This window comes from Manihot esculenta, chromosome 12 (genome assembly GCF_001659605.2).
Source record: "Manihot esculenta cultivar AM560-2 chromosome 12, M.esculenta_v8, whole genome shotgun sequence".
NCBI lineage: Eukaryota > Viridiplantae > Streptophyta > Magnoliopsida > Malpighiales > Euphorbiaceae > Manihot > Manihot esculenta.
Genome location: NC_035172.2, coordinates 2705332 through 2724949, shown reverse-complemented (window position 1 = coordinate 2724949; position 19618 = coordinate 2705332). Strand labels below are relative to the sequence as shown.

The 19618-nt window shown below is 35.8% G+C and overlaps 2 protein-coding genes across 6 annotated transcripts; one reads left to right on the top strand and one right to left on the bottom strand.

The window, feature by feature from the left end:
- Positions 1 to 262: 262 nt before the first annotated feature.
- Positions 263 to 1613, top strand: LOC110628843 (RING-H2 finger protein ATL16). The gene has a single exon (XM_021775658.2). It carries the CDS (start codon positions 349 to 351, stop codon positions 1384 to 1386), a length of 1038 nt encoding a protein of 345 aa, XP_021631350.1. The 5' UTR covers positions 263 to 348; the 3' UTR covers positions 1387 to 1613.
- Positions 1614 to 2581: 968 nt separating this feature from the next.
- Positions 2582 to 18638, bottom strand: LOC110627935 (autophagy-related protein 9). Of its 5 annotated transcripts, none has more exons than XM_021774341.2 (11): positions 18256 to 18637; positions 16119 to 16202; positions 14346 to 14995; positions 13903 to 14223; positions 13579 to 13801; positions 12837 to 13016; positions 12516 to 12722; positions 12296 to 12373; positions 12152 to 12222; positions 11935 to 12045; positions 2582 to 3725 (listed from the first exon to the last, which is right to left on the bottom strand). In XM_021774341.2, the coding sequence occupies exons 3-11, from the start codon at positions 14918 to 14920 to the stop codon at positions 2873 to 2875; spliced, it is 2619 nt and encodes an 872-aa protein (XP_021630033.1). In that variant the 5' UTR covers positions 14921 to 14995; positions 16119 to 16202; positions 18256 to 18637; the 3' UTR covers positions 2582 to 2872. The 5 variants fall into 5 exon arrangements, with proteins under 5 accessions (XP_021630033.1, XP_021630034.1, XP_021630035.1 ...); XM_021774342.2 differs by having other exon boundaries at positions 16119 to 16170; XM_021774343.2 differs by lacking the exon at positions 16119 to 16202 and having other exon boundaries at positions 18256 to 18638.
- Between the last annotated feature and the right edge of the window lie 980 nt (positions 18639 to 19618).

Genomic DNA, 19618 nt, shown 5'->3' with positions numbered 1-19618 from the left:
ATTTTATTTATTATTTTATTTTTTTAAAATGGAAATTAGGGATTGATTAATTAGTAAATTAATTAATAAATTTTTTAAAATATTCTGTATTTTTTAAAATTGATGAATAAATTAATAAATTTTTTATATAGAAATTAAATATTAATTTATTATTATTATTATTATTATTTGCATTTCTTTAACCCTTCTTTTTTTCCTATTCTTGTCATTATTAGATCTTATCTGAAGCTTTTTCAATGATCTTTCTCCATCTTTCCTTTTCTTTATTTGCTGTACAAGTACTTCCATGGAGAAACCCTAAACCCATTAGTCAACCCCCACTCCTCTTTGTCTCTTTACTTCAAGATTATGGCACCAACCCTCGTAAGTTTCTATAGCTACGAGCTCAAAACTCATCAGAATCCCATCTCTGAATCTCCGTCACCTGTTCCAGACCACGCTTCTCCTTTACTCGCCATTGCTGTGTTAACCATCATAAGCACAGCTTTCTTGCTATTTGGCTACTACATGGTCTTCGTCAACAAATGCTGCTCAAACTGGCACCAGCTTAATCTTCTAAGGTGGGTTTCTATCTGGCGAGCTAGAAGAAATGAGGATTCATTTATCGCTCTCTCCCCGACGATGTGGAATAGAGGGCTTGATGAATCTGTCATCCGTGAAATCCCAACGTTTCAATACAGAAGAGAAGGTGAAGGAAGAAGCGTCTATGGCTGTGTGGTGTGTTTGAATGAATTCCAAGAACAAGATATGCTTCGAATTCTTCCAAATTGTAGCCACTCATTTCACTTGGATTGCATTGATATTTGGCTTCAAAGCAACGCCAATTGCCCACTGTGTAGAACAAGCATTTCAGGCAATAATAAGTATCCTATTGATCAGATCATTGCGCCAAGTTCTTCACCTCAGGGTTCACAGCCTTATACTGATAGCCTCATGGGTGGTGATGAAGATTTTGTCGTGATTGAATTGGGTGGAGAAGAAGTTGAAGGAGCTCTTTTACCTCAAAGGCAACAAGAAAGACATGTTTCAAGAGAAATCCAGATGCAACTTAGAGATCAATCTCCATTAAAAATGGAGCAGAAGCGTGGAAAGTTAAAAACAAGAAAGCGCCACCATCTTTCGATTATGGGAGATGAGTGTATTGATATAAGAGAGAAAGACGATCAGTTCTCCGTCGTCCAACCGATCAGAAGATCTTTCTCGTTGGATTCAGCAGTTAATCGACAGCTTTACGTAGATGTTCAAACCACCATTCAACAAAATACACATCAAGGAAGGATTATTAACAACGAAGAAAGTAGTAACAGAGTTCAAAGATCAATTTTTCCATTTGGTCACAACTGGGTATCAAGAAAAACAGTTCATCCAATAGAGTTCGAGCCATGAAGCAGAGATCATGTAGTTTTTTATATTTTTGTTCATCACTTTCCGTTTGATCTTGGGTAATTTTTCAGGCAATTTTCAATGATGATATAGAAGTTACGAGGAAGGACCAGAGATGAAAATGTAAGCATGCGTATGAGAATCATTGCCTGACCACCATGGTGGATGACTTTCTTTTAATTCTGTTTTTTTTTTCTTACTGTTTATGAATGAGAATGATTAGTTGTACACTCCAGCAAAGATTTAGAGAGAGAGAGAGAGAGAGAGAAGAATAGATATGAGGGCAGGCTGAAGAAGATGATATTATGGAAACCAGCCATAGCGGAGGGGACCCAACAATGAGTGAAAACCAAAAAGAGGCCTTCGTAGGAATGACCACCACCATTCTCCCTTTTCTTCTAGTAATTATACTGTGTTGGTAAAGAGCAGAATCCATGATTTTGCTTAAGTTTTATTATGGATTAAAGACGATGGATTATCTCTTTAAGCAAATTTCTATCGTGTGTCCAGTTAGACGGATAGAGACGGAGAGGGAGAATGAGTCAGATGGGTTCATATGCTCATTGATCATATACACTCTACCACATTATTGGAAAAACATAAAAGAGTAGACACACACAAAAAAAAAAACATGATTTATGTGCACAGTAAAATAGAAATAAAATTCTACTTAATACAATCTTTTAGAACATTTTAAAATCTAATTTGAATGTTTTTTTAAAATCTCACATATTTCTATTTTTTATTTTATTCGAATCATAATATAAATCTTTTTAAATGAATCACAATTTGATTTTTAAAAAGACATACCCAAAATTCAAGTCACATGATTTTGTAGTTTCCAATTGTAGCTATGAAGAAATAGTTTTACAGGCTATTAGATCCAAGCCTAATAAGACTCGATAATTCACAAGTATATGTCATATTATATGATGTTAGGAAGAATAGTGATATTATTGAACAAAAATAATTTTCTCTCAGAATCAAAGTTTCTACGAATGTTGAATTTATTCTCAGGCAAACTTGATGTTGGAACTCCTCAGGCTTTCACGAGTTCCTGTGAACTCGGTCTATGGCATCAATTACCCTGATGTTGATATTCAATTGAGAGAGCATAGCTGTAATATCCAAGAAAATACCAACACAGTGTAACTTATTCACAGAACTCTGTAATTTTCCACAGAAACAATCCTCGAAATACCAACACGAACAAAATAATAAATTGAATGGAATCAGATTTGAAATGCATCAAGGGACTGTAATTGTGATTGTTTCTACAGTTTCAGATCAGAAGGGTTGCAATTAACTAATCGGAATATGCAACCTTCTAAATTGTGTTTGAGGCCTATTTGCAGAATCTAACCTCAATGAATCTATCTATATATACAATAAAGAATACAGAGTTTCCTTCTTTTTAATAGAAATAAAGCAAATCAATCGGTTCTTGGAAACCTGCATCCCACGTTTGAAACAATAACCTCTTAACAAACTACAGAGGTAATCGAGTATCAAATTCAGTTTTGGGCTCTCGGTGTTCAGTGGGAGTCTCAGGTTGTCTGCTATAAACATCACCAAAGTAAAGATTTACATTTTCTCCTGCTTCAATGTCATCATCCATGTAAGTTGTCCGGGACAACCTGTGAGAACTTCTCCAATTTAAGTAGTGTTCTTGCTCCTCTAAGCTCCGCTCTGAAAAATTATCATAGCAATTATCCGAAGCGAATTGGTTGAAATCAGGAGGCTCAAGAAAACTTGACTGTGGCTGTGCACCAGGTGGCCCACTTCTTGCCCACCAAGGGCTCCTAGTGGAATGTGCAAGGTTGCTGGCATCATGTTGCTGAAGTACACTCTCCCGAAACAAAGGAGCAGACGTGGAAGCCCCCAAGTGAGATTCTGTTCGATCTTCGTACTGGTGATGCCAATGCTCATCATCATACATAGCCTCATTTCGCGTAAAGTTGGGCGGCATCCAATAATCTCCAGGATGTTGCTCAGTCGCTTCAAAGGGTGCTACTGGACTGTCTCTTGTATGATTCGTTGAAGTATGAGGCTGCGATGTATAGTACCAATCAAGAAGATATGGATGATTCTTTTGATCTTCATCGATTACCCACAAAGAGCCTAAATGACAGCCAGGAGTAGAATGAGGCATTTCCCTAGAAAAAGGGGTATTTCTATTTCCAGGACCTCTCAAATTGGGGCTTCCTTGCCATGTTTGAGGATGAGAAAACACACGTCTAACCCCGTGTCCTTGCAACTTTTGCTCCCTGAAATTTCTAAGATGTGACAGGAACTGCTTTCCCTGGGCATTTGGCTCCCATGAAGGATAGCTGCTCTGAAAACTGCAAGCAAAAGAAGTGGCATGAGTAACCAATATAGGAGATAGTTTTAGAGAGAACTACTTGCTAATCGGTTGTAGAATTTTTTTCAAATCTACTATAAAGGAACATACAGACATATAAAATGATCCACAATAACTGCAAAAGTAATTCCATTTGGTCATTTACCAAACACGTATCTAACTTTGAATAATCAGAAGTCATGAAAGAAATTATGATTTCAGAACACATCAAACAGGTCAGGCAACATAACTTAAATCTATGTTATAATTATGAACACATCAAACATGGATCATTTAGTTGCTTCATTTTCTGTTAGGCAACAAATTAATCAAGGACACATTACTAAGAAAAACTATAACTTTATAATTTTCTACTTTTGGTTTGATGTCATCCATCAATATACAATGTATATATATTAAAAACAATTGATAAATCGAGTAAAGACTACTTTCATGATTTTCATTTGTTGTTGCAAATTCCCTTTGTAAAATCAACTAACCACAAAAAAATGCTCTAATGATACATATTTTTTTAAAATTATCAGAAACCCACCACCAAAAAGGACACAGACCAAAAGAATCATGTGTTTTATTTTAACCAAAACTTTCAATGATATCATCAACTATAGAGTTTGTGTCAATTGAGACTATTTGATAGAGAAGAGGGAGCCCAAGAAAGGAATGATACAAAGGAATGAGATAGCCCAATGAATAGAGAGATAAATCTAAGCCTTTTAAGGTTTATTCCAGGATGTCTAAGGGGCAGGAGGGGTAGAGGAGAATGTTTTATTTTGCTGATGGGGAAATTAGTGCTGCAGGAATCATATTGACTGAGGACACTTGTCAAGGAGATTTCACTCCTTATTTAAGAAGAGGGGAATGTATACGAGAGGGCACCTTGCTACCACAGACAAAATTAGTTAAGGGCAGAATATTTTTCCACGGGAGCGGGCTATGACAGCTATTTCTTTTGTATTGTCCTTTCTTTCTTGTAATGCAATATTTCTTCTGTGTTCTGTTTTTTTACAAGGAGATAGTAATACAAACCTCTAGACCTATTTCATCTTGATTTCTTTATTAATCTTTTCTCTTTTTTTGTGTGGGATTTGTGTTCCTTAACTCTACCAAATTGGTCTGACTTGCCGAATGTCAAAAACGAGGATGGAAGGGAGAATAGAATAGGTGGAGAAAGGACTCAATGAACTGGAGGAAGCGGTAGCGGCAATATGATTGGGTCAAGACCAACTGCGGTCAGATCAAGAACAGACTGGAGAGTTTGATAGCGACGATGATCAAGGGGAAGGGAACAACAAAGATGGGGGACTCTTCTACTCAAAGTCCCACCAATGTCACACCAGTAAACGTGTCAATCATCAAAAGTATTGAAATACCTCTTTTACTGGATGAGCCTACCACATCTCCAGGAAAATAGAGATGCCTAATTTTGATGGAAGTGATCCCGTGAGTTGGATAGCTTGTGCAGAACAGTTCTTTAAGATTCAGAACATTTCCGAGGAACTCAAAATTTCTCTTACTCTGGTCAGCATGAAAGGGGCCCTTTACACTGGTTGAGGTGATTAAGGCAAAAAAACCCGCAACTGATTTCAAATCAATTACCGTCTAAGCTTATGCAAAGATATCCAAATGACATGTTTGAAAATCTTTAGGAGCATTTGGTTGCTTTGAAACAAACAAGTATTGTTGCCGAATATGTGAACGAGTTTGTAGCGAGAGCCTCTTTGGTTTCGAATGTTTTGGATACCCAAAGGGAATTTTTTTTGAACGGGCTCAGAGAAGATATCCAGTTGAGGTTGAGGTCCCATGAAACCACCAAATTGTACAAGACGATGAAGCTGGCAAGAGAAATTGAGGCAGAAGTTGCATTCTTTGACAAGGCATGTGCAGACTTGGAGAACGAAATGGAAGAATGGAAGAGGCTAAAGCTAAAGACTTTTTCTCATAGGCTGAATCTGAGGCCTGTAAATGTCCAGCCCCATAAACCCACCTATGGAATGTCTATCAACCAAAGGAAGGACGGATCACCCCCCAAACCACCCGAAAACTCTTCTTAACCCAAACATAGAACTTATGCCCTACCCTCTATACCTGCGAAAGCTCAAAATTCTCAAAATTGAATTAGGGGTACGCGGCAATAATCACACCAAGAATATCAAGATCTAAGGACAAAAGGGCTATGTTTCCGCTGTAAACAGCCGTATTCTCCGCTACATGAGTGTCCCAACAAGTCTTTTCGAGCCCTAATAGAAGGAGAAGATGAGTTTGTTAATGAGGGGGAATTAGATGAGATGGAGGGAGTGGGAGGGTCAGAATTGAATGCGAAAATCAATGAAGCTCATTTTACCATGATGGAACTACCTTTATATTCGGTCGGTGGCATCTAGAGACCTAAAAGGATGAAATTCTATGGGATCATATCGAGGCAAAATATAGTGGTATTGGTCGATAGTGGAGCTGGCCACAATTGTGTCCTCCAAACTAGTCCAACTACTTCAATTGCCGGTATCTGAAACGCTTGTTTTCAGGGTCAAGTTGGAAGATGGTTATCTCAACTCTTGATAGAAACATATTTTTATAGTTTTCCATTAGGCAGTGTGGATGTAATTCTGGGTGTGTCATGGTTGGAGACTCTGGGAGATGTACAGGCAAACTGGAGGAAGATGACTATGAAATTCTAAGTGAAACAATAAATTTGTCTGGAGGGGGATTTTTCTTTGAGCAAGGAGACTGTTTCTCTAAGGTCACTCAGAAGACTAAAGATGTCGTGTATTCAGCTTTACTGTGGCCGGTTGAAACTAGCATTACGGTAAGAAATGAAAATGAACAACTAAACCATCAGCAAAAGCATGCTTTTAGTCAATTATTGGGTAAACATAAAGTAGTTTAAGAAGAAATTCAGTACCTTCCTACAATAAACAAAGAAGACCACAGCATTCTGCTACAGCTTGGCACAATGCCAATCTTGATCCACTCATATAGATATGGCCATAATAAGAAGGATGAGACTGAGAAGTTAGTGTCTAAAATGCTATCTACTGCGGTAATAAGACCGAGTACCAGTCCCTTCTCAAGTCCGGTGCTCCTGGTCAAGAAAAAGGATGAGAGTTGGCAGTTCCGTGTCGATTATCGGCAACTAAATTGAGCTACGATCCCTAATAAGTACCCCATACTGATGATCCAGGAGTCACTAGATGAATTGCATGGGGCATGTTATTTCTCAAAACTGGATTTAAAATTGAGATACCACCAAATTCGAGTGGCAATCCTAGATGTGCACAAAACAACATTTAGAACACATTCAGGCCATTACGAGTTTGTGATTATGCCTTTTGGGTTGATGAATGCTCCAGCAACGTTTCAAGCAGTAATGAATGATCTGTTTCGGACATACCTTCGAAAGTTCGTATTGGTATTCTTCGACGGCATACTGGCAGTCCAGTTATCACTTATGACATTTGAAGACAGTACTGAAATTACTCCACCACAATCAGTTAAAGTGAATCACAAGAAATGTTCCTTTGAGAGAATTTCAGTTGGATACTTAGGCCATGTCATTTCTAGAAAACGAGTAGAAATGGATCATGAAAAAATTTCAGCTATCCTAAGATGGCCGGCACCAAAGTTAGGGGCTTCTTGGGCATAACAAAGTATTATAGACACTTCATTGAGAATATGGCCAGATAGCCAGGCCTCTTACAGAGTTAGTGAAGAAGGAACCTCAGCTTAAGTTTCAATGGACAGAGAGTGCACAAAAGGCTTTTGAAACATTGAAGCATGTAATTATTTCATCATCGGTGCTGGTCATGCCTAATTTTTCTCAGACTTTCATGATAGAATGTGATGCATTGGGATGTGGAGTGGGGGCTATTTTAATGCAGAATTGCCAACCAGTGGCCTACTTCAGCAAGGCCATTTCAGATAAATCTATTGCCCGTTCTGCTTATGAGAGGGAATTAATGGCTTTGGTTTTAGCAATACAACATTGGCGACCTTCTTTAATCGAAAAGAAGTTTATAGTGAGGACGAATCAACAAAATCTTAGACATTTGATGTTACAGCAAGTGAGTACCCTTTCTCAGCAACACTGGCTCTCAAAGTTGATGGGTTATAATTTTGTCATTCAGTATAAGTGATCAAGCATAATTTAACCATGTTTTTAATATATTATTTACTGTTTATTTACACATTTTTCTAGCTTAAATTGTGTTTTTGTTATGGTTTTGTAGAAAAGGAAGAAATTGAAAAGATGGAGAAAAAGTGCAGAAAATGACAGAAAAGTGATTGGATCAGTGATTTGCCCAAATCACTGCCCAAATCAAGCTGAAGCAGAAACCTGGAGGCAACAGGAAAAGTGATGGGGTCAGTGATTTGCCCAAATCACTCGCAGAAACTGCCCAGATCACTAGCAGAGATAGCACAGACTTGCAGAAAGTGATTGGACCAGTGATTTGCCCAAATCACTGCCCCGATCACAATGACAGCAGAAAATACAGCAGAGCGGGATATTGTTCAGGAAACCGAATTTTGAGTTTTCAGAAGTCCAAATCCAACTCAATCACTACCAAAACAATTCCAAGAGCCACGAAAGAGTTTCTCACTTAAGGAATTCCAGTTGCAATTAAATTCAACATCAAAAGAGGAATCACAAGCCAAATTAAAAAGGGATTTCAAAACCCTAGAAGGATGGAATTCTTCAGCTATAAAAGAGCAACCTCCAAACCAGCAAGGGGCATCTTCTGATCAGCTACTCAGCATCTTCCCCCCTCACCAGAAATTCTGCAGCTGTTTTCTTTTCTTTTCTTTTCATCTTTTGTGTATTTTAGTCACCATGAGTGGCTAAATTCATTCTTTTCTAGTTGAAGTTGAGAATATTCAGATTTGTGATGATTTGGGAGGTTTAATACTCCATTGTTGAACTCTTGTTTGTTTCAATATTTATGCAATCTGATCTTTTCCATAATTATTACTTGGTTTTTAGAATCAATAAGGGCCCATTGCTTTTAAATTGCTTAAGTGATAAATTGTTTGAATGATTTAGGTCCGTAATTGCTTAAATTGTTTGAACATAAATATAATCAGTTGCATAACCTAGCCTTGACCACGCGGTTGGCAATGACAGAATTGGGTTTCTCTAAGTCTTAATGCGATCAATGGTTGTTCGATGCTAAATGCCCCAAGGACGTTCCTTGGTAACTTGTTGATCAGTGTTTGATTAGCGAACGTTTCCTAATCCAACTAGAACTAAGGAGGAATTTGGATTGTGAGAAGCGTCTTCCACAACCAAAACTGATTTATTGAAATCAAATAGGAGTCTTTAGTAATCAATGATCAAATCTGAACAAACTGAATTAGGCTCACACTTCGACTAGAATCTCTTTCTCATTGAAATTCCTTTTCAATTAAATTATCGTTCTCTTTTGCTTTTAGATTTTAACTAATCAAAACAAACCCCCTCTTTTATTTACTTGTTATTTACTTGACCTAGTCATTATTAGGAAAATCATTGGTGTCAATTCTCTGTGGTTCGACCCTATTGCCACTATCTACAAGTTTATTGTTGATTGTTTAATAGGTTTATTTTTGACGGCTTCGACAACCGCTATCAATAAGCCCAACATAACAAATAAAGCAGTAGATGCTCTTTCTCGGAAGGATGGGGATGCAAAAGTGTGGGCAATATCCATTCCAACATGACCTGATTGGGACCAGATTGCAGCAAAAGTAATGGCAAATGAAACTTTAGAGAGGATTATACAAGAAATTAAGCAAGGAACTGCTACACTTGATAATTACTCTCTCATACAAGACAGGCTCTATTACAAGAGGAGATTGGCAATCCCAGTAGGTTTAAGCCAGATTCCAAAATTGATATCGAAATTTCACACTACTCCGAGCCATTCTAGTGCTTATCATACCTATTGGCGAAAAGCGTCTAATTTCTATTGAAAGGGAATGATGTCTAATATCCAAAAATTTGTTGCAACATGCTATGTCTGTCAAACCACAAGACTGAAGCACAACCCAAAGGGTGGATGAAGTGGCTAAGTTGGACTGAATATTGGTACAATACTTGCTTTCAGAGATCAATTGGTAAGACGCCTTTTGAAGTTGTATATGGTAGACAACCACCTGTTACTGCAGAAATTTTTATTAGGAGAAACCAGAATAGAAGCAGTGTCTCAGCAATTGTAGGATAGAGATGAGATACTACAACTCAAATTTAATCTTCATCGAGCACAACAGTTGATGATTAAATATGCCAACAAGAAGAGAAGGGATATGGAATTTGTGTAGGAGATTATGTGCTTTTAAAGTTGAGACCACACAGACAGTCTGTTGCAAACCGGATTTGCCCAAAGCTGTCATCAAGGTATTTCGATCCTTGAATTTGTGTAGGAGATTATGTGTTTTTAAAGTTGAGACCACACAGACAGTCATCTGTTGCAAACTGGATTTTCCCAAAGCTGTCCGCGAGGTATTTCGGTCCTTTCCAAGTCACTGGCAGAGTTGAAGCAGTAGCCTTTAAACCAAAGTTACCAGTCTCTTCGAGAGCTCATCCTGTATTCCACATCTCTCAACTCAACAAGGCTATCGAGAATCATCCAGTTGTTACTTAATTACCTACACATTTGGATGACCCAGAGGAACCTATAATTGAACCCCAGAAAATATGCCAGCAACGCAAGGTTCATTGAGCTAATCAATTGATATCTCAAATTCTGGTACAATGGAAGGGGAAGTCGGAAGAAGAGGACACTTGGATTGATCAGGTCGACTTTCTAGGACAATTTCCTTATTTTAGCCTGGAGGACAAGGCTAATCTTCAACGAGAAGGCAATGACATAGGAGCGAGCCCAAGAAAGGAATGAGATGACCCAATTAGTACAGAAAGATAAATCTAGGCCTTTTAAGGTTTATTCCAGGATGCCTAATAGGCAGGAGGGTAAGAGGAGACTATTTTATTCTGTTGATGAGAAAATTACTGCTTATGGAAATCATGGAGACTGAGGACACCTGTCAAGAATATTTCACTCTATTTAAAAAGAGGAGAATGTGTAGGAGAGGCACCTTGCTACTACAGACAAAATTAGTTAAGGCCAGAATATTTCTGCCAAGAGCTGATACTCTCCTGGGGGCTGTGACAACCATTTCTTTTGCATTGTCCTTCGGCCATTGCTTTGTATTGTCCTTCGGCCATTGCTTTGTATTGTCCTTCGGCCATTGCTTTGTATTGTCCTTTCTTTCTTGTAATGCAATATTTCTTCTGCATTCTGTTTCTTTACAGGGAGATGGTAATACAAACCTCTAGACCTACTTCATCTTGATTTCTTTATTAATGTTCTCTTGTTTTTTGTGTAGGATTTGTGTTCCTTAACTCTACCACAATCTCCTACTTAAAATTTAATCAAAAGTTATTTATTTGAAATCATAAAAAATCAATAACATGCACATGTATATATAACCCGATATGACAAAAGTCATTCAGAAGGTGAAGAAAGAAGATTGAAATAATTTGGACATGCACATTGCACAACAGAAAATGCGACAGTGTGAAAAGGTTGAACATATTGAAGCTACAGCAGAAAAGCAGAACGAGGGGCAGTACATAGTAGATGGGAGGGGAAGTGCCAAAGCAGGGAAAAAAGAGTTTATGTATTCTAGACGAATGAAGCCCCCACACCAGTGGAATCGAGGGAAAAGATCCATACATCTCACCTAACTATACTTCCGATCAAATGCAACGCTGAGACATTTAAGTATACATATAAAACCTTCTCCTTAGCTTTTTTTTTTGGGTTGCTTCTCAGTAGTTTAAGTTGGTTTAGAACAAAATTAAGAAAAATGGATTTCACTGTTTCATTAAATAAGGGTTTCATGATTTCAATATTTGGGTTTGAAGAACTAGGTATTTATCTACTAAAAACTTGTCGAGAATGTCTTGGATGCAATTGAAACAAAGGCACAATTGATTGACTACTAATATAGAATGCTCGCTAAAATAACACAGTGCCAATAGTTTTTCTAGGTACTTAGGCCATTACTTAACACCTAAGCAGCATACAGTCATTAAGCGCACAGACAAAGTGTATTGAGATAACTATTTAGTGCACAAAAGTAGCACAAACACAAAAGATCATTCTCACACGTCACTATCTAAGCAAATCTGTAAGTGTAAACTACTAGAATGATACCTCAAAAATGATTTCTCCATCTTGCCCTGAGAGCTCCTCTGGAAGTGTGGTGTATGATAGGGTGAACCATAATTGCTATTACCATGGTTTTGAAAATCAAAAGCACTAAAACTGCCAAAATTCAAAGAAATCAAACATTAAAGTTATCAATTTTACTGACAAAGCTAATAGATTGCTCATTTTGTAATGCATCAATAACAATGAACAGTAGACTAACCTACACACATGGCCAACACCTTCAACATTCACTGTGAAATCTGCAATGAACTGTAGGATGTCATCCACTCGCTGCAAAACAATATAGGAATATCAGTTTAAAAACTAGTAAACACACGAATGACCAGAAAAAAGGGTAAGATACCTTTGGGACAACAAATAAAAGCAAGAAAGGGGTGAGGAAGATAGACGCCATCTCCTCGAGTAACATCATTCCAGTATACTAAACCAAAAAACAAAAAGTAGTAAGTATAAAACAATTAAATACTATCTATCACATGGTCATTGGAGAGATTGGTGGTGGGGAAGTTCTAAGAACTGTTCAAGTGAATTTCTCATGTAAGACACAGAAATTGCAGTATTACCTGAAACAGGGTTTCAAATTCTATCCGGACAGTCTCAGAATTTTCTTTGCCCCGCCATCTCTTTGGCATATAATGTGTATGTTGGACCACCATAGACATAGCCCCTTCTGGTTCGAGAACAAGGAGTTCATCTGTAACTGCAGCACGGCTGATTGCTGTTATCGTTCCAAAAACAGCAGCATACCAGAACAAATTGCGACCAAAGATCTATAGAATTTAAAAATACAATGTCATAAAAACTTTACATAAAATGGCAAAGATCAGCGTCAAGCTATGCTAATCATCAAATGCCTTTGTGGCAGTAAAGTGAGAATAGATTACATGGCCTTCTAGTAGCGACTCCTCCAGAAATGCAATGATAATCAGGATAGCAGCAAAACCTCCAGAAACAAAAGATATAAACTTGGCAATAATTGAAATAATTGGTGAAGGGAATTGCTTAAGATAATCTGAAGCATGCAATAAACTGCCATTGATCCGATGCTTGAACAAATGGTCAACCTGAAAGAAAAAAAGAACATATAAATATTCAAGAGTCAAAGGGGCCTCAATATTTAACTGAAATGAGGCTGTATGTATTCCAGCCTAAACATGAAAATAGTAAATAAAACAAATTCCACTATAAAGAAATAAAGTTACAATCTAGCATGGCAAGCAGTAAAAGAGTGATTTAGACAAGCAGAGCTCAGTGTGTGCACAGTTTTATTAAGGAAAAAGTGATTCATTTTCTTGATCTGAAAATTATTGTTATAGATTAATCAAATTTATCAAACTTTTTTTTCAATTTGGTCCATCACTTATCCAAACTCTTTTGTTAATTGGCCAAATTTCACTTATTAGTTTATTTAAGTTTAATCAAAACCTTTAATTATATTTATTTTGTAGCAATTTTTTTCATATTTGCTACAATTATTATATAATATATAGCAAGTAAAAATACATATATTAACTGACAAAAATTTAACAATTCAAAAGTATACAGATATTAACCCGCATCAATTCAAAATCAGGAAAGAAAAATATAGTTGAACTAAGTTAGATGGAAAAAATAGTACAGTTGTACCTCATTGAATTCCCTAAAAATCCACCTCGACAAATTGGACCATCTTCGAGATGATGCCGTGCTTGGATGATTATAAAACTGTTCAGCATGCCTTAGGAAGAGATACACAAGCATGAATATAACCAGGAACGGTGAAAGAAGAAGCATTGCAAGCCCAACTACCATGAGCCTTTTCTTTAAGGTTTTAGGATTAGAAACAAAGTCCCTCCTAACACAAAAGTTTCTGCAGCAAAAAAAGAGAGGAAAAAGTAAAAGAGAAGAGAATCTATCAGCAATAATGCAAACAATACATGTGGTCAAATATTCACGTGAAATTGAACATACCGATCAAACATGCTTTGCAGAATGCACCAATTTAAGGTCCACTCAAGGGTCTTAGTTAGTATTAAGCGATACTGTGTTCCATTTGAACCAGATTTGACAGTTGGACCAGCACCTGGAACCCACGAGGAGATTGGAAAAGCAAGCACTCCTTTGTTGAGCATTCCAATTAAGTAATTCTCCTTCCTCATCAATCGCATCACAACATCATGAGCAGAAAGGTCCTTGACCACACACAGCTGCTGTGAACTTTGTAACAGCACAACCTTTTCAAGAATTGTTGCCCATGGCATGGTTTGAATTTCATTATCTGTAACATGGAGACTGCAAAAAAGATATTGACCTTGCTCATTGGAACATCCACACAGTCGCTTGAAAAAAAAGGCTATGTGCGAAATGTAAAACCTGCATTTCCAACAATTTTTAGCATAACATTTCAATCCTACCTGTTGTAATAGAAGTGACGGATCCCAAGAATGTCCCTTAATTGTGCAAAGAACCTCAAGAAACAGAAGATCCAGTAGATAGAAAATAAACCCAAGTATCCAACAATAATAGCTTTTGAAATTGTTAGAGGGGTCAGTGGGTGCTGATGAAGAGCTTCTTTAGCAAGATCACAGGGCTTAATTCCAGATTCAACAGCATCCATCCCACACTTGGCATTTCGAAGACCATTCCAATCTACATATAGTAAGAAAAATCCTGAAAAACAGATGGTGAACCCCAGACTCAAAAGTTCAACAATCCACTTTATAATAATGCACCAAAGCCCTTTCTCACAGTAATAACTATACAGCCTTTCAAAGAAGAGGTCCAAATCAGCAATCGGTTCCACATTCAAGCTTTCACCATTAAGAAGCCCTGAAGGGCTTTCACTACCAGGACTGGGTACCCTTCTATAGTCAGACAGTTCAATCTCAGGAGGCACATCCCCAAGCAAGTTTGTTGTCAAAGTTGATTCACCATGCGATCTCCATTTAAATATGCTGAGAGCATTAGAACCCTTCTGCCTACTGAACATTATTCACAAACAATAGCAGTAGGCAAAGACAGCCAGTCCATCCCCAAAAATGGCATATTTTGTTAAAGAAAATTTCTGTAAATGAAAGAAGAATCAGTCTAGATCAGACAAAGCCAAAATTTCTTCAGTCAAGAATTAATAGTCAGAAGCTGGAAAGGTTGGTGGTACATCTTTACTACTTTTATTGCACTAATGAAAACTATAATAACAAAAGTATTAGTCAGAATGTAGAATATGTAAACAGCAACTTAGAATAAATCTGAACCTGAAAGGCACAACTCTACAATCTAATTGTTTATTGACCACAAATTATCAGCCCGAATATGAAATAAACAGCAAATAAAATAAATCTAAAACTGAAAGGCACAACTAGACAGTCTAATTGTTTATTAACTACTACAATCACAACACATTAATTCTTATAAATAAGAAAGAAAAGAAAGAAACAATCTGACATTTTTTAACATCATTAAATCACATCATTCTTTAGATCACTCACTTATGTCTCTTGAAAAGAATAATAGATGGAAAGAAGAAAAATCCCAATTGCAGGAGAACAAAAGAAAAGGAAAAAGAAAAGAACAGATTTATTTCCAAAAAGAATTGAGGAATAAAACAGTGATCTAATTCTGGAATGGGAAGAAAATAACAGAGGAAGAAAAAAAAAAGTGAAAATAATAGAGAAGAAACTACAGAAATAGAATAACAAGACTCTCATTCATCTGCTCATAATTGCAACTCCAGTAAAAAAGGTTTGGAAGCAGGCCTACCTCAGAACCAAGCTCCAAGTCTCCAACAACAACTATTATGTACAGATCTACAATGCCCTTTGAAACAGAGAAATTGGGAGAAGGGATAGAAACAGACTGCATTGAGGGGGGGGAAATGGAAAAAGAAAAAAGAAACAGAAAGGGGAGAAGATTGAGAGACAATATAGAGAAGGATAGGGATAACTCTAGTATTTGATGCTTGAATGAGGTTCTTTTCCTTCATTTTATACTCAGTCCACATCACAGAAACACACACTAAACCGAGTGTGACAGATTCCATAACAGTTCTATAACTACTTAATACTTCCTCTCTAGTGATTCTACCATTTCTTACTAATTCACTAACTAATCTACTCATAACAGACTTGTATAAACCAATAAACAAGAATTATAATTTACAATACTGTTTACAACCAGTTATTGAGTACCTTTTCATTTGTCAAAGCTTAAGTCCTGGAATCCAATCAATTTTTGGTACACCTGCAACAAAAATTTGAACTTCTTCTACTGTACTGTAAAATGGTGCAATAAACAATACAAGCATGTTAACAACACTTTTCAAAGACATTATTAAGTACCACGAACTTGTCTCATCTATCCGGTAAAAGAAACTAGGCTCATAAGAAAAAAAAATCAATTACTGCATGTTATCATATCCACTGGTGAGTATCACTACCATTTCCTATGTTTATCAAAACCAGTTTAAAGCAATCCAACAGCTAGTCAGCTATAGAGAATCACCACTAGACATGTATGGCACACTTTATAGCACCCAAACACTTTATTTTAAATTCTAACCATTAGCACTATCACTATCAAGTTCCATGTCCATTTATCTTTGAACTTTATGGACTATTCTCTTGGAAAAACCACATGTTTCCAAGCTCTTGTCATGCCTGCTGAATGCCTTGGAAAATCCCAATACCTATTCTTGTTTGTCACATGCTTCCCTCTTTTTCTTTTATTGCTATTAAATCTTATCACAACTAATATTAAAAAGATCTTCAAACTAAGCATGGGCGAAGAACATTGTTAAAAATTTCATGTGTCCATTCCATAAACATCACAAAGTAAGTTCCAACCAAATTCCAACAACTCCAGCATAGCTGATCAGTTGGAGGATAAATACACAAATTGAATTACACCAGTTCCTTTATAAGGTAGAGGTTGATATAGGCAAGTAGGCAATAAGGAAATACAAGATGAAATGGCCACATTTCATTAGTATTCTTTTCTGCAAGTGATATGTTCTGAACACATACTGTAGTCTCATTGCAATGCCCTCTTATCAATAACAATGCAAATAATTAATGCAATTCTATTCTTGAGAAAATTCCCAAAAAATTTTGCTCCCTTGTCCGTTGCTTGAAGGAAGTTTGCAATCAAGAGGACTTATTGAAAACTAAATTTAGAAGGCCAGGAATCTATATCCTTCTAACTAAGCATGTTAAGTTACTTTTCTGTTCTCTTGCCATGAAACTAATATTCTTAATGACTGACACAAAATTTCAAGACCACTAACTGTAAAATTGTCATTGAATGGTTTATTTTTTCAAGAGCACAGGTCAGCAGTCAGGCTATTGGTCATTACTGCTGCTTTAACTTGCCACTAAATGTGAAGTTGAATGACTGCAGGTTTAAGGAATGAAACCACAAACATGTTTGGGATAAAAACATGAAAATTATGGTGGGCACTCTCTACACACTGCTATAACATCACACTTATTTGTTAAGCTCCTTTTGGAATCAAGAATTTTATAAAGATTCAATTCAATTGATTTCATGTTTGCTAATTCTCATGTTTATAATGAGAATGTTCAATTATTTATTGACTTGAAAATATTTGCATTATAAAAGAAATAAGGATCAGTCACTATCATGTAAGAATCCATTTGAATTCATCTCTTGTAAAAAAATTTTCCCAAAAGAAGCATAAATGCCTGTATTAAAGTGGCCCCTACTAATCCTTTATAACTGATAAAAGCTCAAAACTTTGTGCGAGATAAATAACAGTTAATTCACTAACCAATTTGATTCCAAGACAACCAATGGAACAGTTTAGGCTATTACATAGGTTTCACAAAAACTCCCTTGGAATAAGAACCTCAGTATGCAGAGATTACTAAGTCATTGTACATAATATATGACACCCACAAATGGAAAACAAAAATCCTCTCTGAATTTAAGTGGGCAAAACTTTGAATTGTTTCTTTTGTTTAAAAAAAATAAAAATAAAAATCCATGCTGGCTTGATCACATATCTCCCTTCCAAGAAGAAATACTTACCGCCGAATTTAACTCCTAAAACCTTCAAAGCAAAAAATGAGAAAAAGAGCTAGGACAGAGATTGAGAAGTCAACACAATTGCAACATATCATTTAGAAATCAAACAAAGCATTCAAGGCAAAGAATAATACTAACAGCAATAATAAAAATAATACTACCTTATCAATATCTAAAACCCGCAAACTAAAATAAAAAATAAAAAAACATTGTTTTACACGACACAGCATGAAAGCTGACCCAACCATTCAAATTCAATAGCGACAAAAATGGCGAAATTACCTGCGACACAGAAAAGAGATTACTCTGAAAACAAGAATACGAATTTGTGACGGCGAGTAAAATTGATTGAACTGCAGTCGATAAGAAGAAAAGAATCGGATGATGATGAGCAGGGGACAGGGGGAAAAAGGATAGAACAATGAGGGGTGGGGATGTGGGGAAAGGCGTTTTTATTACAGAAAAGTTGAAGTTGAGCTGGTGAATAATTGGGAAAAATTAATTGTGTAGAACCCAAACTGAGAAGAAAAAGAAAGAAACTTGGGGTTTTGATTGCGTGAAGAAAAGAGGAAATTTTGCAGAGTTTGAGTCCATTTAGGGAATTTTAATGGAGAAATCCTCTCCTTTTTTTAAAAAAAAATTATAATTGCATGTTAAACTGTATAAGGTTATAACAGCGTAGCTTAGAAGGAGAAGAAGTTGGATTTGGACTCCTTATTTATAAAATATAAAAATATTTATGAAATTTAATTTTTAAATAAAATAAATAAATATTTTCATTTATTTTCTATAATTTTTACAATTATACTTAGAAGGCCTATATGATGGAGTGAAATTCTTAAATGAGCCGCATTCATCCTAGATCAAATTAATTTAAATTATAAATATATAAATTTTATTTATTTTTTTAAAAAATTATTTATTTATATCTATATGTTTCACTCAATAAATAATAAATTGAATTTAAATAAATATTTTTTTATAATTAAAATTTGTTGAAATTATAATTATTCTCCCAATTATGTTTTGATATGTTAAAATTTAGAAAATTTAATTATCAAAATATAATGTTACTTTGATTTTGTTTGAGTTTTATTTAATTTTTTCGACCCTTTATTCTATTTTTAACCCTATTAAATGCTACATCATGAGTATTTATAAAAAAAAAATAAATATTGACATTAACTTGTTTATATAAATATTTTAGTATAAATATCTAACTTTAAATTAATTAAATTAATTTTTATATAAATTAAATTAAAATAAACACAACTTTTTTTCAGAAAAAAAAAAAACACATCTTTAAGATAAAAATTGTGGCAACTATGATGTTGCACATCAAAAAAGAAAAAAACGTTTATTCGGAAAATTAAGAATTTCTAAAAATTAGAAAAAAAAAGTTCTTTTTTTTAATTTAAAGTCCAATGACATACAATTCCTATAAATTCCTAAACATACAAATTTTGCCTCTTCGTTTTACACAGCCAAAACTAATGTTACACTCTGCTGGGTCATGGCTTGATTTCCAAGTCAAGCTTCGGCCCGTTTGATTTAGGTGTTGGGTGGGCTGGACCGTAAAGCCTTGACTCGACTGAATCAAGACCACAGGCTTTTGGCCCAAGAATAGAAACCGCGGAAGGCAACG

What these genes read in the sequence shown, in the direction of transcription:
- LOC110628843 (XM_021775658.2), top strand. Translation starts at nt 349, where the DNA reads ATGGCACCAACCCTCGTAAGTTTCTATAGCTACGAGCTCAAAACTCAT.
- LOC110627935 (XM_021774343.2), bottom strand. Translation starts at nt 14,920, where the DNA reads ATGTTCAGTAGGCAGAAGGGTTCTAATGCTCTCAGCATATTTAAATGG. An exon ending in TTTTTAGGGAATTCAATGAG is followed by an intron (nt 13,017 to 13,578) that starts GTACAACTGTAC and finishes TTTTTCTTTCAG; the next exon opens with GTTGACCATTTGTTCAAGCA. An exon ending in TTTTATTTGTTGTCCCAAAG is followed by an intron (nt 12,223 to 12,295) that starts GTATCTTACCCT and finishes ATTGTTTTGCAG; the next exon opens with CGAGTGGATGACATCCTACA.